This window comes from Aethina tumida, chromosome 3, assembly GCF_024364675.1.
Source record: "Aethina tumida isolate Nest 87 chromosome 3, icAetTumi1.1, whole genome shotgun sequence".
In the NCBI taxonomy this organism is placed as follows: Eukaryota; Metazoa; Arthropoda; class Insecta; order Coleoptera; family Nitidulidae; genus Aethina; species Aethina tumida.
Window position 1 is genome coordinate 10726242 of NC_065437.1, and position 25188 is coordinate 10751429.

A 25188-nucleotide genomic window follows, 5' to 3' on the forward strand; every position below is an offset into this window, starting at 1 on the left:
ACTTCCTTATTTTGATCAAAAACTTAATGTTGTAGATATATACTTTGTAAACTACTATTACTAATGTGTCACTTTACATTACAACTAACGTGGACATGCGTACGAATGCACTTGTCCTTGTGAGAAAATTGAAACATTTCCTCAGTGAACTGTATCATAGAAAATACTATAAACTACCCATCCAAATTTTTCAATTTGGTCAGTCCATAAAAGAGATTGTTTTTTTGTTAACACAATTTCTTATCGTATTTTTAGTTGAGTGTGTTGTTTCATATTTGTTAATAATAATTGTAAATCATTTTTCAGAAGCATCATAAGTTTTTAGCGTTATCAGCAATATTTAGACCTTGATGTATCATGTTATTTATTATTCTCTTATTCTCTGGAGAACAATGTTTCTTTCTTCTGGCTGAAAATGAATTTATATAATAAAATAATTTATTTTACTATTATTTACTAAGAATAAATTCTTACTATTAAGAGAATTGTTAAATAGTGTAATAAAATGTAAATATATTTCAATGAGCTATTCTTTGGCCAACCAAATCAGATGATTTGACAAAATTTGAATTAAATCCTTTTATGAAATACCTTACAAAATGTTTGATTTTAAATTTTGTGTCATTTCACTGGCCACCATCGTAGACTGAAGTAAAATTATTTAATTTATTCTCGTTTCAGTCCTAGAATGTGGCTAAGTTGTTACAGAGTTATAAGCGATTCATTCTACGTGTCAGATAAATTTCCAAAAAAAATTTATTCAGTGCTTATTATTTACTAAAAAATTCTCTATTCCTGTCAAAAATAAATATTACAGGTCAACATTTACACAACTAAAGACAGTTTTATTATCTCAATTACTCCTGAATCCACGTCTATTTGTTCTACTAGACACACTGACATTGTATTACTTAATTAATTCATTTTTTAAATATCTAGAAAACAAGAACCGATGTCATTTACTGATTCTTTCAATTCGTCAATAAATAAAAGGAGTTGTTTCGAGGACAATTTCTTATTTTATTTTCAGTTGAGTGTTCTTTCATATTTGTAAATAATAATTGTTAGCAATTTTTAGACCTTGATGTTTCATATTAATTATTATCCTCTTATTCTCTGGACAGCAATGTTTCTTTCTTTTAGATGAAAATAAATTTATTTAATAAAATAATATAAATCTTAGTAAAAATAAATTCTTACTATTAAGATTAAATAGTGTCTTAAAATATAAATATATTTTAATGAGCTATTCTTTAGCCAACCAAATCAAATGACTGGACAAAATTTGAATTAAATCCTTTTATGAAATGCCTTACAAAATGTTTGATTTTAAATTTTGTCCCATTTTCTTGGCCACCACCGTACAACCGAAGCAAAATTTTGGCGGATGCGCCGAACAAATGATCGCAGGTGGGGCTGCGTTTTCGACTCGAGAAATGGCAAGAAAACCGAAAACGGTAGAGAGAGAAAGTTGGAGGGAACGGCACCAACGGGTGCCACACGCATTCGCAAATGGTACCTACATCACATAACAGTTATACTTGAACTTGCGCGCGGTTAATCGGCACGGACGAAGGAAAAGCAACGATGTTCCTTCCGAGGGCGATCTTCGTTCTGATCTACACGATATGCGTGTACGCGAACTCCACCACCGAGAACGTGTACGAGCAGTTGGACCGGGAGTTGAGGGAGATGGAGTACAGGGAAGGGTCGACGGTGGAGCCGAAGTACAAACTACCCTCGGTGAATGTCAGTGTCAGTGGCGAGAGGACGACGACGCAGACGGTTACCGCGAGTTTGTCCAGAGTGTTGGATTTTTACAATACCGAATTGTTGGCGGCCAACTGGGACGGGGTGAAAACTACCCTCTCTTTCGGCTGCAAGAGAGATGTTGAGTTGTATTTGGAGGGGTTGCGCAGAACGGAGAATTGGGCACTCAAAAGTAAGTTATTCAAATCTGAATTAAAAGAAAAAATTATATTAAAAATTCGAAGTGAAGGAGCAAAAATAAGTATTAGTTACTTGAGTTATTAATAAAGGAAAGTCATAAAGTAGAAGAGCACAAATAATATACTAAAAGCTAAAATAATCATAAAATAATATTATTACTTTTTTATTTAACATTTTAAAAGATTGTAATAAAATTTTAACATTTAAAATATGTAGTTAACATTAATTTTGAAGAAGTAATAACATCTATTTATTGCTTAAATAGTTACTTCCTATTAATATTTAAAGGTACTCAAGAAAATAAACAAAAATATCAATATATTATCTTACAACTTGAACATCCTGTAAGATTATAATAAGATTTCAACATTAAAAGTAAGAAAATTCAAGAAAGTATAACAAAATTCAAGATTCAAATTAATTTTCAATGCGTTTCAGGAAACAATATATTAGTTATACTAGCGAATTTCTTTAATTATGCTAATTACAAGTTTCTATTTGAATAAATACGCAAATTAGATCTTTACTTAAGTTGCCGTTACATTCGACAGTCCTCTTACGATTTTCGTAATTGTGAAACGCCGCAACAACCATTTTTACTTAAATTATTTTACACACAAAGGCTTTCGAACAGTCATAAAAGAGATCCCGATTAGATGCCAAATTAGAAGGTGAAATTTATAGCGCCGAATTTACCATGAATATGTTTACGAATTAGTCTAAACTAATTCATGGTTCGAATACAATAATTCGGCTGACCTAGTAACAAATTTGTTGCCCGATATACCCTCGAAACTTTTTACAACCGGCCCGGAGTGCAGCAGGAAGTCTTGTAGCGTCCAAGAGTGTGTATCTGTCTGGCATTGTTTTCCTTGTTATGTAACTTGTTGTAATGTCAGTATGTATGAGCAAATAAAAGCAATTCTGTGTTATGGCACAGATATGTGTGTATTTTAGTTTACAGATTGTTATTTTAATGTTTCATGAGCTGTAATGCATCTAGAGTGTGTGATTATTTAGAAGTTCCTTAAGATTATAACAAAATATGTAGAAATTATCACAAATGTGGCTTATAAATGAATAAAATAACTACGGATTATATAATTTAAGTTGTTTATTAAGATTCTCAAGTCATAAGCGACATTATAATACTTTCTCCAAGATCAGCAGTTTAAAAATGTATGAAATTGTATGATGAAGGAAATTGGACTTTTAAATTAAATTATTTAACGGTAAATTTATTGCACAATAATTATTATTCTTTTATGATGATGGAAATCTGTGGATTCAATATTTATAAATTAAAGAAATTAAAGACATTCATCAAAATTAATTAGGATACTTTTATTTTATTGTCTTCATTGTACATAAAAACATACATAAAATATAATGAAAAGTACATTTTTAACAGAGATTTATGTATTATATATAAAGTGATTCACCCATTTTATTTATTAGAAGTTTATGGAAGTATTGATTTTTATAATAATTATAACCTGACTTTAGTCAATTATAAATTTGTTTTGAACAATAATTCATTTCCATTTCGCCAGATGTGAGTTCAACTTGATTATTTTCAATGAAAGACTACATATTTTCTGACTTTCAAATTCTACATTTATTTGCAAATAATATATATTATATATTTTTAGATTTTAACATTTTACATGTAATTTCAAATAAAATGGGTATACCATGTCCTACACCTAAACGCGATGGTTTTTGAGTTATTAATTTTTATCCAAAAATTTTGACAGATTGATAGTCCAACTAAAATATTTGTAAAGTCGTCAATTCTAATGCTGAAAAGATAATATTTGGCATTCACGTTATTCAAGGACCATTCTATAAGGAGCCATTATTAATATCCACAAATTTTAAATAGGATATTCGTTAATTACGACTAGTTTTCTATATCTTAAAATATCAATAAAATTGTTATTATCAATGGAACACCCTGTATATTTTTAGATTTTTGTATTATTCATTTAATTTCAAATAAAATGGTTATACCATGTCCTACACCTAAACCCAATGGTTTTTGAGTTATTAATTTTTTTCCAAAAGTTTTGACAGATTGATGGTCCAACTAAAATGTTTTTAAAGTAACCAAAATTCTGATGCTGGAAAGTTAATTTTTGACATACACGTTAACTAAGGACTATTCTATATACGTAATTTCAAATAAAATGGTTATAACATGTCCTATATCTAAATCCAATGGTTTTTGAGTTATTATTTGAACGTTCGTTTTACATATAGGGAATGTTTATATATCGAAAGGTTTTTTAATAATCATCTTAATTATAGTAAAATATACATGGTGTCCCATTGAAATTAAAAAAGTTATTGATGATTTAAGATATACAAAATTAAACATAAATAAAGAACACCCTGTATAAAACTTACGACTACTAGTAACTGCTCCTTACAGGATAGTTATAGGTTGGCATGTATGCCAAAAATGAACTTTCTACCATCAAAATTGAAATTGGAAATTTACTGAAAAAATTGTTGTTCTGTTGAAAACCGAAAATAAATCTTTATTCAAAATAAATTACAAATCAAGATATAATTCCTATAAAAACTTCAAATCAATACCTGTTTCTGTTCTTCATAAACTTCTAATTAATATTATCATATTCCTCTCGCAATAACTCAATTATTTACTTATTAAACAAAAACTTGAATACCTTGCTATTCACGTAATGATGTTGAGTCAAAAATAAAAACAATTATGAGACAAGAAGGGTTTTTTAAATGTATTAGTTAAGATAATTTAGAAAACTTAATTTAACTTAACAACCTAACTTGATTAAATTTTATCAAATTCCTCAGTACCATTTGAGCCCTATCAACTATTATTTTAATGAGGGTGGTCTTGTGACGCCTCATTTGAAAAATATTCTCTATTCAGTCCTAAAATGTGGCTAAGTAAGTAGTTACAAAGTTAACATGTAAGTGATTCATTCTACGTGTCAGATAAATGTCCAAAAAAATATATATTCTTTGCATATTATTTGCTAAAAAATTCTCTATTTTTGTCAAAAATAAATATTGCAGTTTAACATTTACACAACTGAGGAGAGTTTTATTGTCTCAAATACTCCTGAATTGTTAGTTGCACTTATAATTTTTAAAATTAAAATTAATTTCATTCATTCTACGTGTCAGATAAATTTCCAAAAAAAAATCTATTCTGTGCTTATTATTTGCTAAAAAATTCTCTATTCCTGCCAATAATAAATATTGCAGGTTAACATTTACACAACTGAAGAGAGTTTTATTATCTCAATTACTCCTGAATTGTTAGTGGTACTTATAATTTTTAAAATTAAAATTCTATAATACAATCTACAAAAATAGTAAGACTACGTATTTGTTATTTGCTTAAACCAAACAGTTTTCTTCGTTTAACTTATACCCAAGGAAAACTCAAAATATAAACGAATAAATTTCAATGTCTTTTGCTTGTCAAAATTATAGATTGAATTTATTATTAATATTTACGACTTAATGTCGTAATATTGTAACACCAACATCGTATTTTATTTGTATTTATTCAAATTCAAACAATGATTAATGGGACAAGATACATATTACTTAACAATTTCTTTCAACTCAATATTTATTTATCACAAATTTAAAAATGTGTGTGTGTGGAACGAAGGTCCACCAAACAATCAAAGTTCATCTGAAAACCATCCCAGACCCGATTTTAACCTTGTAAATCTAAATCCTTTGACAGTCAAGGAAAATCTATCTACACGAAAATTCCTTGTCACCATCCAAAGCATCAAATTGGGCAATTGAATAGTAATAACCAATAAGACAGAGAAATTGAAAATGCAAAACTAAATGCACCGGTATCAGTCACACCGATCTGATGACGGGCCGGCCACAGCAAAATTATATACTTTCATAAAACCATACATAACGCGTACTGAGTACAATGAAATAATTATAGAAAGTACACATTTCCTTGTCACTTTCATTGCTTACAGATCATATTGTAAACATTAAACATTGTTTAACATGTACTTCCGGTGTTCCGAGTAAAAATCGCAATAAATGTTTGAGATAGGTTTTTATTTTGGTTTTAATGCGCCTTCGGTCACTTTCTCCTTATTAAAAGAAAAAATATCTGAAAACTAGTGTTGCAGAATCTGACAAGACAAAAAGACAATAATGCGAGGATTAAGTAATTTTATATGTAATTACTCTGTTCAGGTTTAATTGGCGTTTCTAAATACATTAGAGTTATTAACTAAACACTTCCGACTACTTTGTGTATTATGTCGAAAATTAACCTTGAAAATGAAAGCTTGAATTTCAATTTTGAGCAATCTGCTCAAGAGTTTTTTTTGTACTCTTTGTGTAGATGGGACTGTCTAAATAACTATATTAACTAAGATATAACAGGATGTGCTACATAATTAGCACGATCATCTAATCGTGCAGATGCAATTAGGAAAAAGTTTACTGGTTTTATTATCCTTCCGGAATTGCGATGTTCATTCGTGCGTTGCAGTTTGATACCAATTACTTTTCACCATGAACACTTGAAATCAAACCTTTACGTGGCGGCTCTGCTAAAATACTTCCTTAAATGTCTTCCGACTCCTTTCCTGACACTCAGCTAGTGTAAAGTTTTAATCTTAGGCCAGCTATTGCATTATTAGCCTCCATCGTCCACATAACAAAAGACAACACGAAATCAACGTAAACGAATATCAAAACACGGCACAGATAATGGACCCATCAATTTTACGTAACGCTAATTTGGATGTTATCATTGCGCAATGATTTTATGTAAAACACTTTCTTACGCACTTCTCGGCAGATTAGAAATGGACGCTTTCTACATAAAAAAACTACAACTCGATTGTGAACGGGCCAGACACCGGACCGGCGAATTAATTCTTGGGAAACAGACGAAAATGGAATTTGGACGGAGGCCGGAAACACGACGCGTCGATTTCCACGACCTTATTCGATTTTGATTTCGTAACTGATTAATTAAACTCGATTTTTAATTGAAATTGCTCTGTTTATTTTGCAAGTTGGTTTGTTATTGGATATTATTAATAATATGTTACAAATCGTGTAGGAATTTTTGTTGTATCATTGTGATTTCTCAATCGGTTTCGTGAAATTTTGCACGTATGTTTTTTTAATAATACTGTTACTTCAGTTTTACCAATCACGCCGTTCCAGTAAAGTACCTTTCAATTGATGTAGAAAATATCAATATTTAATAACTGTATAATTTTGCAGATTTGTACACAATTAACAAATTAAATTAATTTACAAGATTCTCTTAAGAAATTTATCAACTTAGATCCAAAATCTCATTCATCAAAAATACATGGATATATAAATTTATAAACATTTACAAACATCAATATTGGAGTTGTAACCAGTGAAGATAAACTTAACGCCGGATCTTTGATTGAATATTTTGAACCCTTATACAAATATTTGAAACTCAAAATATACACGATTACAAGAATAAATTTCAATGTCTTATCCTAGTTAGAATTTTAAATTGAATTTATTATTAATATTTACATCTTAATATTGTAACACCAACATCGTATTCAAACAATGATTAATGGGACAAGATTCATATTTCTTAATTTCTTTCAACTCAATATTTATTTATCACAAATTTAAAGATGCGTGTGTGTGTGGAATGAAGGTCTACCTAACAGTCAAAGTTCATCTCAAAACCATCCTAGACCCGATTTAAAAACCTTGTAAACCTAAACTCAGAGGCAGTCAAGGACAATCTGAACACTGGTTCTTTAATTGAATATTTTGAACCCTTATACAAATATTTGAAACAGAAAAATTCCTACCACAGTCTAATTTTGTACAGTAATTTTATATTTTTTCAAATAACCACATAAAAATAAAACAAATCACAATAATTAAACAAAAGAAATTTATTTACAAGTTTCATTTAACAAATTTATCAACCGGATAATGTTCTTTGTATTTCTATACGTGAGCTTTCATTTCCTCCAAGTGAGACCTAAAAATATATTAAAAATACATAAATATAAAATATTTAAAAGTGTACTTTAAGTCTCGTGTCATAAATTTGTAAACATTCTCAAACATCTCAGACCAATTAGGTTTCAATTTCTTTTCCCCCGCATTGAAAGCAGTCAGCACATCTTTCCTTGCTTGCGTCAACCATTGTTTCTCCTGCTCATCGTTCCACAACCCCCATTGTTCTAAGTTATACCTCAATTTATTTGTCGGATAATCTTTAATTATCCAAGTCTGCACTTCTCCAGTGGATCTGTAGGCTGAGCTATCATCTGATGAGGAGTGATCACCAACTCTATAAGTCATCTCCTCAATAACAACCGGTTTGCTCTCTTTAATAGCGTATTCCTTAGCTTTTTTGGTCGCATTATAAACTGCAAAGACATCATTTCCGTCAACTCTGAGTATGTTAATTCCATAAGCAGGCCCTCGGGCAGCAATTCCATCGCCACGATACTGTTCTTGAACCGGGGTAGAAATGGCATATCTGAAAATCAAGTTCAAGTAACCGTTTACAACATTTAAAATAAATAACACGCCCATTGTTTCTGCAAAACAGGATAACAGGACATTCGAGGGTGGTAGCGAAGTTAAAGGCCGCATGGGCATCCCCTTCAGAAGCAGCCCCGTCAAAAAAGTAGCAAATAACCACACGATTCTTTCCTTTGAGTGCATAAGCGGCACCAACAACCTGCGGCAGTTGAGTGGCCAGAGGGCTGGAAATGGTAATAAAATTCAACTCCTTGCACCCATAATGTTGCCTTATCGGTCCATTACTCCACAATCTGCTGCTCTCGAAAGTAATTTACCTACTTTGTATCTCTATGTTGTATTTATACCCCAACTTGATTGTCTAGGTCTTGGTACATTTTTAAGAGGGTGTTTTCAAGAAATCTTCAGGCAATGTCATCTTTGACGTGTCAGGTGATGTTAATGTTTTCATAAATAATCTTCAATTTCATATTTTAAAAGGAATAATAATGCAAAAATTTTAATTGAATTGTTAAATAACATATTAATGGTTAATTGTCACTTAGTCAAAACACAGTAAAGTGTGTACCACTCCTAACTACTGGAATTCATTAGAAATCACCAACGATGACTGAAGAAGGAGTTTGATCACTTGGTACAATATTAAACTACGACCCATCAGTTAAGGGACACACCCTGTATAACAAAAATATCCAAAATATAGTTCAACTAACAAATAATAAAAGAATTTAAATAAATAAACAATGGTAAAATTTTAATTAATTAAATTATAATTACAGATTATGATCAATGAAATATTTCTCTATTCACTTACTACAACAAATACTATAAAAAATAAATTGGACACGGTTTACCGCCTTAATCTAACAATTAACAGTTTACATACACAAATATAATTTGAAAGCGAAATTCTTTTCATTATTCTCGCCGTTGGTCACAAACATTGAACATTTAAACATGCATGATTGCGATTCCATTGTGACTACGGTTATGATCCACTTTTTCTTGCGCATTATCTTGTTTTGTTTATTAATTATCGTCGATTCTATAATTAAAAGAAAGTATTGCGCTGTTTGGTAACATGCGTTCACGCTTCCCTGGCTCGAAAGTAAGAATATTCTTAAATGAAAACCCGTTACAAGTCAAAAACTCATTCTTCTTGGAAAATGTGGCAAAACACCGCATTATTCAATTATAATCGACTCTCTTAATATCATAATGTTATTATTTAATGTGAAGTAATTTGCCTTCGGCACATACAAATTAGAGAACGACCGTTTATAAAATTACAATTTATATACAATGTATGAAATGATTTGAGGTAAAAGTGTTTCTCTTTTGTAACACATAATAAATTAAATGTTGAAGATTCTTGTTGAAATGTGACAACTTGAATAATTTACTAAAAATAAATTCATAGAAGGAAACGCATATCCGAATATGATTGACAAACATCTTTGTCAATCTGAAGAAAGCGGGTCCTCTAAAATTTATCAAGTGTGTATAGAAACCCAAAGTAAAAGTTTTGTATAATATTGTAAATTGTGCAACAGATCAGTCTTGTTTTACCACGCACTTGAGGATAATCAGTTTAAATAAATGATTTTAATAAATACTGCGGTTTTAATGGGCCATTGTCTTGCAAATCACTATCAAATTTTGTAACTTGGGTGGATGATTAACATTTTATTACTACAATAATCAATGGCAACAATAAAACGTAAATTATAATTATATGGTCAACATTCCTGTTTTGTACAACTTAATTACTTATACATTAATATGTTTAAATGTTCATTTTTCGTGATTTAAGTTAAATAGTATAGAATGATGAAATACTTTAACATATCCAGTCATGATGTCTTTTATTTTTTCAATTATCATTCACAAATTAAATTTGCTTTGTCACCGTACAACAATGCAGCTTTCTAATATGGGTATGTAACATTTATGCGCCCCCAGTTAATTAAAACCTCCAAATTATTAACCAACATATAACATATATATTTTTTAATCACATCAATGTATGTATTGATGTTTATTAGTTAGATTTTGATTATTTACAAGAGATAAATACCAATAAACTTGACACGAAAACTAACTAATTAACATATTCTTCGAAACATAGAACATCGGAGATGTCTTAGAAAAATCGAGGACAACAATATTCGAGACATAAAGGCGATTAATGAAAGTGAATGAACGAACACGATGACATAACTGTTACTTAAATTACGTTGCTGGCAAACGGTACCTGCCAAGAAGAAAGTCCGATTCGTTTTCAATGGTATTCGTCTGACCTAAATTTCAAATAAGCTTTGTAGTTCTATAGAACGATGTTTACTTAGATTGAAGTTTTAAAGTTTATTGTTAATTTTCAGTGGACGACGCAAGTGGAAGATACTCCAACGGTTGGTTCTGGGGCAACCATTTCTGGCTTGGTTCACAAAGTCTCTGCGACAACATCACACCCAAAAGATACAACATTGTAGTCAGTTCTAAGGTAAGAAATTTGTGAATTGGGTTTTGGCCTTCGAATTCAAGGTTTCGACTTAAGTAAATTTGTTTTAAAGGGTAAGGAACCGTCAGTAAATACGAATGTGTAAATAGAATTTTTAAAATTCATTTTTTGTTCAAATATTTATTCCTGGAAATACATTTTTAGAAACTGTATGAACTGTATGTGAAAATATGGCAATTTGATGTTAATTGATTAAAATAACAGAATTATATAATTATGAATTGACTGGACAAAGATAAAAATTATAACTGCTGATGATTACCTTCCCCGAATGATATAGGGTGATATACGTAAGTTATTCATAAGAAGTTTATGAAGAACGGGAAAACGTATTGGCTTGAAATTTTTATAAATTTGGTACTAATTGATCTTTATGGAATTGGTTTTTAGTTAACGTTTATGCCTAAAATTAACTTTGCAACATCAAAATTAGTGGTTTTACATATAATTTTAGTTAGACAATCAATCTGTCAAGAATTTTGGAGGAAAATAACTCAGAAACTATTAGAATTGCGTGTTGAACAGGGTATAAACTTTTTATTTGAAATTACATATAAGATAAAATATACAGGATGTTCCACTGATTTTATTTATTGATATTTTAGGATTAAAAAAAATAGACGTAATAAACGAAAATCCCGTATAAAATTTGAGAGTTCTAATAATAGCTCCTTATAAGATGGTTCTTGGTTAACGTGTATGCCAAAAATAAAATTTCCAGCATCAAAATTGATGACTTTAGAGACATTTTAGTTGGACCATAAATCTCAAAATTTTTTGAAATTAATTAATAACTCAAAAACTATTGGGTTTAGGTGTAGGACATAGTATAACCATATTATTTACAATTACATATGAAATATAAAAATCTAAAAATATACAGGGTGTTCCATTGATAATATCTAATTTATTGATCTTCTAAGATGCAGAACATTAAACGCAATTAAAGAACACCCTGTATAAATTTTGAGAGTACTAATAATGGTTCCTTATAGGATGGTCCTTAGTAAACGTGTATGCCAAAAATAAACTTTCCCACATCAAAATTGGTGATTTTACAGTCATTTTAGTTGGACCATAAATCTATCAAAATTTTTTGAAATTAATTAATAATTCAAAAATTATTGGGTTTAGGTATAGAACATAGTATAACCATTTTATTTATAATTACTTATGAAATTTAAAAATTTAAAAATAATGTCCCAGCCAAACTGGTAAGGCAATTTTGTTCCAAATAAGTTAGAAAAGTAATTCTAATATTGCTAAAAAAATTTCAAACCAATTCATTTTTCTATTCTCTATAAACTTTTAATAAATCAATCAATATATACTAAGAAAACACAGTATGGTTACACAAAAGTTTATTAAGACCCGTTTATTTTGGAAAGTGTTTCAAATTAAGTTAATGGTTATTAAGAACTTTATGAATGTGTAAATTGGTTGAAAAATATCGTATACACCTGGATAAAGTTACACGATAAAAAAAATTAATTTTTTATTAAAATTGAGGTCGTCACATGCCCGAGCGTCATAGACAACATTGGGTCCGACATCATCACATAAAAATATTTTATAATTATTGAATTTAAAATGAAGTATTGTTTGTTTCATTGTTACCTCAATAACCAATCAACATGTTTTAATTTTTTTATATAAAGTAAAAGTGACTATTCTATTTTTATGCAGTGAATTATTACCTGTTATTATAATCGCAATTGAAATAAGTGCATAAAACTAATCGAATTTTAATTGAGGGACATTCTATTCCTGCAAACCTTTCAATTGCATTACAATAAATTGTATTAACCTTCACTAAGTTATTCATGTTACATTTAAATCCAACACACTGAAACAATATCAATGAAAATAAAAATTAATAAACAACAAGTCCAAAGAAATAGAAAGTTATTTCTTCAGTATTGAACTCGCAAATTGCATTATGGCATTTCCGGGATAAACGATGCACGATTGGGCAACACGAATTGCATACAACCTTTTATCACGAACAAATGCTGTGTAATTAACTGTGATTTGAGTTTGCTAAATTCACTTGACACAATCGCTCTTTCGAGATTAAGAAATCAAAATCCACACATGCAGAACTTCCTTCTACCGGTTTCCACAATAACGTGAAATTGTTTCAGAATTCCTCTCGAGACCGAAGAGATGCAGAACCGAAAACGAAAACGTTCAGTCCAAGCCAGGCAGTTGGTTACAAACCGGGACCGATTACATATTCATCGGTGCCGCCGTTTCCTGTTACACTTTTCAGGCTGCGGCTCCATTTGAACTCCAGTTTCACCACTGAAGTAATATAAACGCGAAATAATTTGGCAACGGTTTATTTTATGTAATTTTCAGGAACGAATTTTACACTTGGGACTGTGCATGCCTTACATGTGCACTGACGACGACATAGGGAAGCTGGTGGAACGAGTTTCGGCCACATCCAAGAAAATCAATGTAGACGTAGAAGCTGTAAGATCCCAACATAACAGATACGACATTGGGAGGGACACAACTTTTCAAATATTATGGTAAACGTAAATACTGATTTGTAACCACTTTGGCCTTACTTTCAGTTTTTTTTTTAATACAAAATTTATTATAACTTTGTTTGCAGTGGAGTAACAACTCTGGTGATCATAATGCTGATAATAGGTACAGGTTACGACTATTACATTCAAAGGCTAAAGGAAAAAAGAATGCTAGCCAAAAACTGTTCGAATTACACCACAAACTTAGATCTGATGCCCGATGGAAAAGGCAAAAATGGTACAGTGACTTCCATACGTTCATCATCACTTTAACAAAATTAATGTGTGGCTTAAAGTAGCATTCATTTCATCTCATTTGTAGGTAAATGCGGAATTTATGTTGTAAATAACAATAATAATATTAACAGCAGCTTACCAACCTCGCTGGAAGTGAACATTGGCCGTTCACCACCTAAACGTAGAGAGCCACTTTTGAGTAAATATATTTCTTTTGCATTTGTATTCACCTTATGCAGCTTTTTCATCTAGAATTAAACTTATTTGTGATGTCTTCTAATTGTGTTTATGTTTCAGGGCTAATTTTCAGGGAGACTCTTCTATCATTTTCACTGAGAGCAAACATAAAAACAATTTGTGACAAAACTGTTGGAAGTGATACAATACCGGTGATCCACGGTTTGAAATCGATAAGTATGGCTTGGGTAATTTTGGGTCACACTTGCATCGTTGCCTTTAAATATTCAGGTAATTTAATTTAAATCTGTATGATTAAAAGTACTACTTATTGATTGTTTACAGATAACATGGAGTACAGGAAGGTGGTACAAAAAGAATTTCTGTTCCAAACGATATTAAATGGCACGTTTAGTGTGGATACTTTCTTCTTCACAAGTGGACTTCTAGTCTCTTTCTTGTACTTTCGAAGTAACGCCAAAGGAAAACTTGATCCTCTAACGAATGGACGCAGCGGATTTGTTGCAGGACTTCTACATTTCCTTGGGCTCATCTTCTACAGATTTGCTAGGTAATAAACAGAATTTAAAAAAATATATATATCTTAATGGGTTTTATTTTCCAGATTGACTGCACCTTATTTATTTTCCGTTGGTTTAGTAGAAGTGTCGATGAAGTGGTTCCATTACAATTCTGTCTTTGAAGTCCCCGCATTTGATCATGAAAACTGCCCCAAATATTGGTGGAGGAATATTTTATACATCAACACATTGTTCCCTGTTGAAGAAATGGTAATAACCCAAACAACAGTTACTATTTTTTTAAGATTTGTTAATAATTATATTGTTCTTAGTGTATGTTATGGAGTTGGTACTTATCAGACGACACTCAATTTTACATAATTGGAGCTGTGATGCTCATAGTTGCGGCCAAGTAAGCATACCCACAAAAAAATCTTCAATTCAATAATCCTTCACCTTCCCGTTTTAGCCATTTCAAAAGCGCAGCAGCTTTGCTGATTATATTCATGGCAAGTTCTTGGATCACTACAGGATACATAGCCTACAGTCACAGCCATATACCTGGCTCCGATGATCCTTTGGCCCTTTTCGATAAAATTTATGACAAACCTTGGACCAGACTGGGACCGTATCTTATTGGAATGTGCTGCGGTTGGCTGTTGTTCAAAAAGGATTGCCGGATCAGGATGTCAAAAGTAAATCAATCAAGTTATAAACTTATCAACAATTCAAACCGTTTATTTTTAGTTAACAATAATAGTGGGATGGAGTGCTTCAATTGCTGTACTTCTGTCACTAGTTTATGGACTGTACGAAGTTAATTTGCACCCCATCACCGGAGCTGCGTACAGCTCCCTAAGTCACTCAGCCTGGGCTCTCAGTCTGGCATGGATTGTCGTTGCTTGCGTAACTGGGCATGGAGGTTCGTTTCAAAGCTCGCACTTACGAACCACCTTCTAATATTGTTTGTTTCAGGAATCGCCAACAAAGTTCTGTCGTCTACGATTCTGTACCCGTTCAGCAGGGTTACTTACTGCGCCTACCTCATCCACCCAATCGTTATCAGATTAATGGTGATGAGCACAGACAGCCCCATGCATCTAGGATTCATAGTAACGTTCATAATCTTTCTGGGACAAGCTGTGGCATCTTACGCTCTTGCGTTCTTCGTTTCGTTGGCTTTCGAGGCGCCCGTAGTTTCGATGCTTAGAATTCTATCCAAAATCGTAGCTAATAAAAAGAACGAACCTAGAACGGCGGCAACTTGAACCAAGTTGCTAAATAGACATTTTTTGTATATATTTATGTTAGGTTGTTTGTATGAGTTATGTAATTTAGGAGCGATTTTTTACGACGATCATGCGAACAATCGTAGTCATTAATTGAGTGATATCATTAAGTATTGTTTAGAAGCGATTTCTCTATGTAGAAATGTATAAGCTTTAATCGAATATCCGTGACAATTTCAAAACACAAAATACAACAGGAAATGGTACCAAGACTAGTTTTATGTACCTATTTATTAAAAATGCTTGCCGCAAATGTATTTATTTTAATTCTGTACAATTAAGTAGATTATTGTTGTGTAAATAAAATATATAATAATAAATGTATCAATTATTTTTACCTTTACTAAACTGTATGATATAAAACGAAAAAATTCATTTTTATTAATTTATTATAACTTAAATGCAATAATTAAATACAAATGCAAAAATATATAAATATACTTAAAAAATACTAATCATTCATTCCTCACAACCTCCACTTCAGTTACACCATGCACAAAGAAAGGTCCCTCAATAACATATTGTTTAAATCTTTTAAGAACAGGTTCCTCAAGGACTTCACTGTTTGACAAAATTTTAATTATTTCGAATTTAATTTCTTTACCTTCCTTTGAGTTTTCTGAAGTTCTATCCAGTAAAAATTCAACTAGGCCTGAAATTAGTATAAAATCTTATTTCAAATTGAACAACTCCTAGGTTAAATGTTACCTATGGTATTTTTAATGTCTGCTTGGCCCCAATAATGTTCAGATACAGCTTTTAAAACGCCAAAACCAGCCAGTCTTATGTCAGGAAACGGATTTTTCGCATAACGTAGAATGAGATCCATAGGTTTATCCCCAAACAAATTGTACCACTTTCTAGCTATACTAGAGACTTCATTTCTGTACTCCTCTACATGCAAAAGTTTTTCGAAACAGTTTAAAGCTTTGATTCTTATTTCAGTGGGAAGCGATGGAAGAAGTTTACTTATAATTTTTACCGCATACTGCATTTTATTGCCTGCAATTAACTCATTAAAAAACCAGTAGAACTGATTTTTTTTAAATTAATTTACCTGTTGAGTCTAAGGCAATTTTACCCTCATTTGGTTCACCAATGTGACCCAAAGTTTCCAAAGTTACAGCAACAATTGTTAAGTCACTACTCTCAAGATTCATAAACAATCTATCAAATAATTTAGGATATTTAGACAAAACCTCGATGGGTCTGAAATGAGCCATGTGACCAAAAAATTTCAAAATACCTGAAATGGTATTTGAAAAATGGATGTTTATGACAAAATAAACATAACTTTATTACCAGGTTCACATAGCTGAACAGTAATAGGATCTTCACTGTCCTCAAACATGAGGAACATTTTATTTAAAACCCCGCTGGTCTCCAAAAAGGTGTAACCATGTCTACTTAATCCCAATTGAGTTAAGAGTCCCAAGATGTTCATTCTCAATAAAATGTCATTGTTATTTAATTCATCCAGAATTTGCGACACCAAACCAGTTGTCAACAAGAGAGCAAAATTTTCCTCAGATTCTTTAGAAATATCAATGATTAACTAAAAAATCATCATTCACTATTTTATATGAAAGTTAATAAAACTTACTTCATAAACCCTTAATCTAATAACCTCACTAGTTGTCATTACTTCATGAAATACAGTTAACAGATCATTGGAAACCAGGAGTTGCATGCCCATTTTACTCTCAGAGATCTTTTTTAAAATAATGGTTGCCTTATTGGCAACAGCCAAGTCTTCTCCACCAATACATCTGGCAATATTAATCACAAGAGAGTTTCTCTGACACAACTCATTAACAACACTGTCATCATTTAAACTTCGTTCAATTTCTGTAAGAGACATAAGTTTAACAGAAGGATAAGGATGAATTAAGGCCCGTTCAAGTGACACCCCATATTTGTTCGTGCTTTCCCCTAGATTTAAATTGTTCATACATAACGTCAGCACTTCACAAGCCAAATCGACTTGCTCCCTGAAAAGTGCAAATAATGTTTACTTGACACAGCAACTTTGAGGTTAACATACGTATTGGAATCATTAAGACAGTCGAAAACCAGGGGAAGTTGTAAAATATTGGCAGTTATGGCGGCCTCCTCCTGTGGCACCGACGTCAGGTGGTTTTTAATTTCGCACAGCGTCGAAATTCTCAATTCTTCGTTTAGAAGCTTTGACAATTTTTCAGCACACCACTCTTCGCGGGAAGCCATTTTAAATTTGCATTCACAATTGCCAACCTGTTGTTGAAAACATTTGAAAGTTACCAATTTTTTGGTTACGGGGGAAATACATATACAGGGGGGAGCGAAAATAAACGACGTAAATTAAATTCTTTCCATAACAAATGTAAAATTTTACAAACAACATAAGATTATAAATATGCTTATTAAAACTATTATATCTAATAAACTTAATGAAACATCATTTAAATCACTTTGAAATTTTATTTAAGTTTATTTGAATTTTATCATAACTAAAATATACGTTACCTAAATATTAGCAATTATAAAATACATTGTAGATAACATTACACATGATAATATAATTATTGACCTTTCTGACATTAGATAGTGTGTTATTTTTATGTAAAACAATTTGTGCCGGTATGTGGGTTCAAAGGCAATTTTTTGTGAGTATAAAACAATAGTATTGAAAACATTCTGTTAAACTCTTTTAAATAACGTCACTTTGACAAAATGCACACACTTCATCATTTCATTAAATAATTACTGTGGGTCAAGTAACACTTAAATTTATTTTATCAGTAGAACCCGGAAGAAAATTTCGTCATGTAATTGATTTTGAAAACTAAAATTTAAACTAATTTTAGAAAATTATTTATATATAAAAAACTTAATATCAATAACATTTCCCACAGCATTGTTTTTTCTGACCCGAGATCATAATTAATGGTCGATCATGTGATTGAATAGCCCCGAGAAATATGCGTTTCAGCTGGACGAATATACACAAACTATTTATTTAATCCCATAAAGTTGCTTATGTTAGTTGTCCGGTGGTTCTTGGTGGTACCACATCAATTCTAAATCGAACTCAGTTATTGGCCAACCATGCTGCTGTGTGTGAGTACAATTTTTTGTCTACATAAATTAATTAATTACAAACAAATGTTCGCAATTTATTGATGATTGAGCTGTTAATTGTAATATATTAAAGTTTTATGATTGTTTTAAAACTTGTTTACTTGATACACAAACTGTGTCATTAAATAATTTAAAATTTGATCGTATTTTGTTGTACATTTCATATTTTTTCTTATAATTCTTTAAAAAATAAAAAAATTCTATGAAGAACTGATGATAAAAACAATCTTTGCAAAATATATTAAAGAAGTTTTTCATACATTTGATGATTAGATACACCATTTACATAAAATACCGTTAGTTATTTTATTGGTTTTAACAAAAATTCCACTCTTGTGTCCGTTATTTGATCAGATAATTTTTTAGCACAAACCAAAATCGATTTCATAATTAATTGACCATCTAATAAGGACATGATTAGAATTCATAAAACGTACAGTTTCCTTAACCGCGGTCAAACATCTAATCCAAGGATGTATATGACATTATCAATGCGAATTAACCAGCTTTGCATCATTAAACGCGTAAATAGACCGGCTTATTATAAACAAATAATTGTGGTGACTTATTCAGCACTTTCACGTAACCGTGTCGTTTTGTTGCAAATGAACAAAGGTGCATGTTGACAATTTATCATTTATGGAACTCTCAATGAACCAGCTGAAGTGAAAGCGAAAATATCTTGTTTCCTAATCAGAATATTTGATTCGATTTGCAATACTCTTCTTGGCAGGTGCAGTTTTTGTTGGTGGCAGTCCTATTTTTGGGAGCAGAATGCCACCTCAGCGAAGAAGAGATGAAGAACTACTTGGCGACAACGTACGAAAAAGAGATGACGTCGGCCTGTTACAAAATTAATGATGCCACATTTGCTTTCAACACCGATATCAAGAACAAACTTAAAGAGCAAATAGTTGTAGGTATCCAAACTAGTACGATTTTACTCAATATATAATGTACTTTTGTAATTCACTGTAACCTTCTGATTTATGTTATTTACAAACAATTTTAGTTAAATACAACTTTGGAACAAGCAGTAAAAAGTAAAAAAATATGGGAGGACCATTTTAAAGGTGTGAACCCTAATGATTACAAGGATCCAGTTCTGCGCAGAAAACTTAAAAAACTGGTGATTTTGGGGGCTGAAATTCTTGAACCCAAAAAGTTAGAAGAAGTAAGAAGACAACTCATTAAAAAACTTAAATTAACCAAGAATTTTTTTAGTTGACCAATGCAATAAACAGTATGACTTCTACATATAGTACAGCAAAAATATGTCCATTCGATAAGCAAAAGTGTGATTTAGACAAAGAAGGTTTGAATCTGGAACCAGGTTAGTTTATGTCTGCAGATTAATTCGTTTCTATAGCTTCAAATTTACTTATAGGAATGGAACAGATATTGAGTAAGTCAAGAAATTATGACGAATTAACGTACGTATGGAAAGCTTGGAGGGACGCCTCTGGGAAAAAAATGAGAAACACCTATAAAACTTATGTGGAACTATCGAACGAAGCTGCTCGAGCTAACAGTAATCATTAAGTTGACCATTAATTTATAAAATACTGAAAATTACTTTTCAGACTTCAGCGATGCTGGTGCTTTATGGAGGGACGATTACGAAGACGAAGATTTTGTAAAACACGTGGACGAATTGTGGTCTCAAGTAGAACCTCTGTACACGGAACTCCACAAATTCGTGGGTCGTAAGCTGAAGGCACGCTACGGAGATAAACTGGACGACTCAGACGGTCTCCTTCCCGCACAGCTCTTCGGCAACATGTGGGGACAAACTTGGGGTAACATCGCCGAATTGGTGCTTCCTTATCCTAACGCCAGCGCCCTGGACGTCGATGAGGCCTTCAAACAACAGGGTTACGACGCTTTGAAGATGTTCGAGTCCGCCAACGGTTTTTTCAAATCGCTCAACTTGATTTCCAACGAAAGATGTTATGACACGTCCAAAGGAGCCATGATTGAAAAACCCACCGATGGTAGAGAAGTCTTGTGCCACGCCAGCGCTTGGGACTTCTGTGATGGCGAGACTTACAGGTGTGTAAACTCCAACTCCTTTTAGGTCACATCAGCTCACATTTATGTTTTTAGGGTAAAAATGTGCACGGACGTTAATTTGGAGAGCTTCCTTGTAATTCATCACGAAATGGGCCACATCGAGTACTTCCAATTGTATAAAAAACAACCAATAACATTCAGGGAGGGGGCCAACCCAGGTTTCCATGAAGCTGTTGGAGATACAATTTCTTTGTCAGTTTCCACCCCAAAACATTTGTCCAAAATCAACTTACTGCAGAATTACACCAGCAACAAGGAAAGCGATTTGAACGCACTGATGACGAAGGCCTTGGATAAAGTAGCTTTCTTGCCATTCGGACTTCTGATTGATAAGTGGAGGTGGGACGTGTTCAGCGGGTCGGTTCCTCAAGATCAATGGAACTCGCACTGGTGGAAGCTGAGGAACAAGTATCAGAAGCTCAAGGCACCAGTACCAAGGTCCGAAGAGGACTTTGATCCCGGTGCGAAGTTCCATGTTGCCGGTGATTCACAATATATAGCGTAAGTTATTTTTGTTGCGGCACTAGATTAAATATTTATTATTTCCTTTTTAGATATTTTGTGGCTCACATTTTGCAATTCCAATTCTATAAGAGCTTGTGTATAGCAGCAGGAGAATATAATCCTGAAAACAAATCTGTTCCTTTACATGAATGTGATTTTTACAACTCTGTTGCAGCTGGTCAAAAATTGAGGTATACAAAAAAATTATAAGTATTATACATTTATTTAATCAATATGCATTTACAGAGACGGTTTATCTTTGGGTTCAAGTGTGCATTGGAGCGAAGTACTGAAAGTTATGACCGGTGAAGACAAACTTAACGCTGGTCCTTTGATGGAGTATTTTGAACCCTTATACCAATATCTGAAAGAGGAAAATTCCAAACCTATCACAGCCTAATTTTGTGCAAGCAATTTTCATTTGTACTTATACACTTTTAGTAAAAAATATTTAATTTTTTTATTTTATATTTTTTCAAATACCCATATAAAAATAAAACAAAGGAAATTTATTTACAAGTTTTACTTAACAAATTTATCAACCGGATAGTGTTCTTTGTATTTCTCCACGTGAGCTTTCATTTCCTCCAACTGAGACCTAAAATCACACATTAAAAATACAAATAGATATAAAATATTGAAAAGTATACTTTAAATCTGGTGTCATAAATTTGTAAACATCCTCAAACATCTCAGACCAATTAGGTTTCAATTTCTTTTCCCCCGCATTGAAAGCAGTCAGCACATCTTTCCTTGCTTGCGCCAACCATTGTTTCTCCTGATCATCGTTCCACAAACCCTTTTGTTCTAAGTAATACCTCAATTTATTTGTCGGATAATCGTTATTTATCCAAGTCTGCACTTCTTCAGTGGATCTGTAGGCAGAGCTATCATCTGATGTGGAGTGATCACCAACTCTATACGTCATCGCCTCAATAACAACCGGTTTGCTCTCTTTAATAGCGTATTCCTTAGCTTTTTTAGTCGCATTATAAACAGCAAAGACATCATTTCCGTCAACTCTGAGAGTGTTAATTCCATAAGCAGGCCCTCGGGCAGCAATTCCATCGCCACGATACTGTTCTTGAACCGGGGTAGAAATGGCATATCTGAAAATCAAGTTCATGTAACCGTTTACAATAATTAAATTACATAACATGCCCATTGTTTCTGCAAAACAGGATAACAGGACATTCGAGGGTGGCAGCGAAGTTAAAGGCTGCATGGGCATCCCCTTCAGAGGCAGCCCCGTCACCAAAGTAGCAAATAACCACACGATTCTTTCCTTTGAGTGCATAAGCGGCACCAACAGCCTGCGGCAGTTGAGTGGCCAGAGGGCTGGAAATGGTAATAAAATTCAACTCCTTGCACCCATAATGCACCGGCATCTGTCGACCCTTCCCTAAATAAAACATGATGAAAAACAAACGAAAATTAGTCGCACACATACCCGCATCATCCACATTTCCGTAACATTGATCGACAAACTGCTGCAAAGTAAACCCTCTCCAAAGTAACACACCAGCTTCCCTGTATTGCCCATAGACCACATCTTGGTTATCTAGAGCAGCGGCACTTCCGATGTGAGAAGCTTCTTCTCCGTAGTTGGTCATATAAAATGATATTCGCCCTTGCCTCTGAGACTCGTATAAGATTTTGTCCATCACATTTAAAAGTGTCATGTCTTTGTACATTTTTAAGATGGTGTTTTGGGGAAGCTTTGGATCCTCTTTTTCGTGTATAACGTTGCCTTGCCGGTCCATTACTCGATAAACTGGAATTGGTTTTGTTTTTTCGGCGAATTCGAGAGTTTCTGTCCATGTTGTTTTGGCGCCAGGAAATAAGGGCTCAGTAGAAAATGAGATCTTAAAAATATTTATGAAGCCTTACTCGAATGTTATAAAATACACACTGTATACTATGTATGTTATATGTACTTATTATATTATGATTATAAATTATTTTAAATAAATTTAACCACTTTAACATAAAAAATCCAACATGACTATGGTCAACAGCCTTAACATCCACATGTACAATTAGAACAAATGTTTTGAAATAGATCAATCAAAGCAAATATTCGTTGCGCGACACTGGTCAACTGTAAATATTTCCCAATTTACATATAACCTACTTTTCATTAACATTTTATATTTACCAATAATTATTGTTATTCTAATTTTTACATACCTGTTGCCTGAGTGCATTTCGTAAAGAGAACAATTGTTTGGTCCTTGCAAGTGCCATTTTTATACTACTTAACAATTAAACACTGACTTTTATTTAAATCTTATTATCAACACGGCAACTGTGTGTTAATTCATTTGCTTGACTATGTAATTTATACGAATTGAATGGGTAATTGTGAAACTCATAAATATCTTTAGCTATGTTATTATGAGATAAGAGAAGATATTATTTATCAACACTTTCATAATATATTTTTAAATGTTGGTTATTAACAATAAGTTATACTTTTTTTAATATAATAATTATTTTATTGATTTGATACTAAATTAATCTTGGAAGTTACGGTTTATTCAGATAAAACGCACAATAAAAATTATTATAATTTTTAATCATATTATAATGACTATAAAATAATAATTAATATAAATAGATAAATAAAAATATATAAGACTTTGTTAATAGAAATAAATGCAGTTTTCAAAAAAATGAAAATAATCCCATAATTAAATGTTTAATTTAATTAATTAAAAATATAAAATTATAAATTTATTAATATTTTTCTTGTAGGCATTAATTTGTTTTTAATATACACTTGAAGATGAGATTTTCAAATAATTTTAAAAATATGTATAACCATGCTAATAGAAATAAATAGATGCTTTAAAAAAATGAAAGCAATCTCATAATTAAATGTTTAATTTCAACAAATAATTTCTGAATTATTAATAATCTTATTAGAGATAATTGCAATAAGTAATGGGATTTTTCAGACCTTCTGCATAATCAATAAATTTAAACGCCAATCCATTTCTGATACTAGATGGTAGTTTTTGTATTTACTCTTCAATCTCAATAGTGTTTACTTTAAATAAATAACATTAAAAGTATTATACTATAAAATTGTTGTATATGATTTAAATCAAGATGAATTCAGAAACAAATATCGAAAAGCGCAGAAGCCTTAATGAGACTCTAAGAGGCATATTGGTTGGAGGCAAAATCTGTTTTTATGCTTTAACAGATCGAATTGACGACGAAGGTGCGTCTAGTTAATATTTAATGTCGATTAAAGTAACATACGATTTTTAAAGATAAAGCTGTTACTACTTTGTACAAAGAAACATTTGATTTTATTCGTACTCCACTTGTTTTGTACTGCGGACTAATTGCTATTATAGAATTATGTACAGGTATATTTTATCTCTCGGGCAGTCCCGCTCCACAAGCCAGTGGTGGCGGGAGGCCGACGGATCAACTGCAAGCCCAATCCTTACCCAGGGAGGTTCTAGGACCTTCCTCAGATTGGGCTTGTTCTTCCGGGAACCAGTTGACAGGGGGCTGGCATCTTTGTCAGTCCCGTCTTCTGGTTCAACTTCACCCGTGTTTGTATATACACGCCCTTTCCCCCATATGTGCTAGCACATATGGTTTCCAATTGGTTATGATCTCCGGATCGGTGCCCGGAGGGGGGTTTACACTTTCCCCTCTCTGTCCCCAGAAAAAAAAAAAAAAAAAAAGGT

The 25188-nt window shown here is 32.1% G+C and overlaps 4 protein-coding genes across 8 annotated transcripts; 2 read left to right on the top strand and 2 right to left on the bottom strand.

The window, feature by feature from the left end:
- The first annotated feature begins 1540 nt into the window (after positions 1–1540).
- On the top strand, positions 1541–16101 carry LOC109598515 (nose resistant to fluoxetine protein 6). 2 transcript variants are annotated; one of them, XM_020014424.2, is made up of 13 exons: positions 1541–1942; positions 10881–11002; positions 13165–13329; positions 13382–13557; positions 13644–13795; positions 13880–13993; positions 14092–14262; positions 14317–14542; positions 14597–14762; positions 14825–14904; positions 14962–15187; positions 15240–15414; positions 15468–16101. In XM_020014424.2, the coding sequence occupies exons 1-13, from the start codon at positions 1588–1590 to the stop codon at positions 15758–15760; spliced, it is 2421 nt and encodes an 806-aa protein (XP_019869983.2). In that variant the 5' UTR covers positions 1541–1587; the 3' UTR covers positions 15761–16101. The 2 variants fall into 2 exon arrangements, with proteins under 2 accessions (XP_019869983.2, XP_019869984.2); XM_020014425.2 differs by lacking the exon at positions 13880–13993.
- LOC109598484 (2-oxoisovalerate dehydrogenase subunit alpha, mitochondrial) lies at positions 7981–23795 on the bottom strand. Of its 2 annotated transcripts, XM_020014394.2 has the most exons (5): positions 23669–23795; positions 22929–23343; positions 22640–22880; positions 22129–22587; positions 21924–22076 (listed from the first exon to the last, which is right to left on the bottom strand). In XM_020014394.2, exons 1-5 carry the CDS (start codon positions 23723–23725, stop codon positions 22001–22003), a joined length of 1248 nt encoding a protein of 415 aa, XP_019869953.2. In that variant the 5' UTR covers positions 23726–23795; the 3' UTR covers positions 21924–22000. The 2 variants fall into 2 exon arrangements, with proteins under 2 accessions (XP_049820083.1, XP_019869953.2); XM_049964126.1 differs by lacking the exons at positions 21924–22076; positions 22129–22587 and adding an exon at positions 7981–8494.
- LOC109598517 (26S proteasome non-ATPase regulatory subunit 5) lies at positions 16153–18022 on the bottom strand. The gene is made up of 6 exons (XM_020014430.2): positions 17826–18022; positions 17385–17772; positions 17084–17336; positions 16839–17027; positions 16490–16783; positions 16153–16433 (listed from the first exon to the last, which is right to left on the bottom strand). The coding sequence occupies exons 1-6, from the start codon at positions 18005–18007 to the stop codon at positions 16237–16239; spliced, it is 1503 nt and encodes a 500-aa protein (XP_019869989.2). The 5' UTR covers positions 18008–18022; the 3' UTR covers positions 16153–16236.
- On the top strand, positions 18365–21939 carry LOC109598516 (angiotensin-converting enzyme). 3 transcript variants are annotated; one of them, XM_020014426.2, is made up of 9 exons: positions 18365–18426; positions 19635–19817; positions 19914–20075; positions 20126–20234; positions 20289–20432; positions 20485–20953; positions 21008–21475; positions 21529–21669; positions 21725–21939. In XM_020014426.2, the coding sequence occupies exons 1-9, from the start codon at positions 18403–18405 to the stop codon at positions 21876–21878; spliced, it is 1854 nt and encodes a 617-aa protein (XP_019869985.2). In that variant the 5' UTR covers positions 18365–18402; the 3' UTR covers positions 21879–21939. The 3 variants fall into 3 exon arrangements, with proteins under 3 accessions (XP_019869985.2, XP_019869986.2, XP_019869988.2); XM_020014427.2 differs by lacking the exon at positions 18365–18426 and adding an exon at positions 18525–18880; XM_020014429.2 differs by lacking the exon at positions 18365–18426 and adding an exon at positions 18525–18880 and having other exon boundaries at positions 19641–19817.
- Positions 23796–25188: the final 1393 nt, after the last annotated feature.

Bases quoted from the DNA above. Each gene is read 5' to 3' on its own strand.
- LOC109598517 (XM_020014430.2), bottom strand. From the start codon at position 18,007: ATGGCTTCCCGCGAAGAGTGGTGTGCTGAAAAATTGTCAAAGCTTCTA. The intron at 17,028-17,083 runs GTAATAAAGTTA...ATACCATTTCAG, and splicing joins TGTTCAGCTATGTGAACCTG to GTATTTTGAAATTTTTTGGT. The intron at 16,434-16,489 runs GTAACATTTAAC...TACTAATTTCAG, and splicing joins AGACATTAAAAATACCATAG to GCCTAGTTGAATTTTTACTG.
- LOC109598516 (XM_020014426.2), top strand. From the start codon at position 18,403: ATGTGGGTTCAAAGGCAATTTTTT. The intron at 18,427-19,634 runs GTGAGTATAAAA...TCTTCTTGGCAG, and splicing joins GGGTTCAAAGGCAATTTTTT to GTGCAGTTTTTGTTGGTGGC. The intron at 21,670-21,724 runs GTATACAAAAAA...ATGCATTTACAG, and splicing joins GCAGCTGGTCAAAAATTGAG to AGACGGTTTATCTTTGGGTT.
- LOC109598484 (XM_020014394.2), bottom strand. From the start codon at position 23,725: ATGGCACTTGCAAGGACCAAACAATTGTTCTCTTTACGAAATGCACTC. The intron at 23,344-23,668 runs GTATGTAAAAAT...AATATTTTTAAG, and splicing joins GAAATGCACTCAGGCAACAG to ATCTCATTTTCTACTGAGCC. The intron at 22,588-22,639 runs GCATGTTATGTA...CTTGATTTTCAG, and splicing joins CTGTTTTGCAGAAACAATGG to ATATGCCATTTCTACCCCGG.
- LOC109598515 (XM_020014424.2), top strand. From the start codon at position 1,588: ATGTTCCTTCCGAGGGCGATCTTCGTTCTGATCTACACGATATGCGTG. The intron at 13,994-14,091 runs GTAAATATATTT...TTTATGTTTCAG, and splicing joins ACGTAGAGAGCCACTTTTGA to GGCTAATTTTCAGGGAGACT. The intron at 15,415-15,467 runs GTTCGTTTCAAA...TGTTTGTTTCAG, and splicing joins TTGCGTAACTGGGCATGGAG to GAATCGCCAACAAAGTTCTG.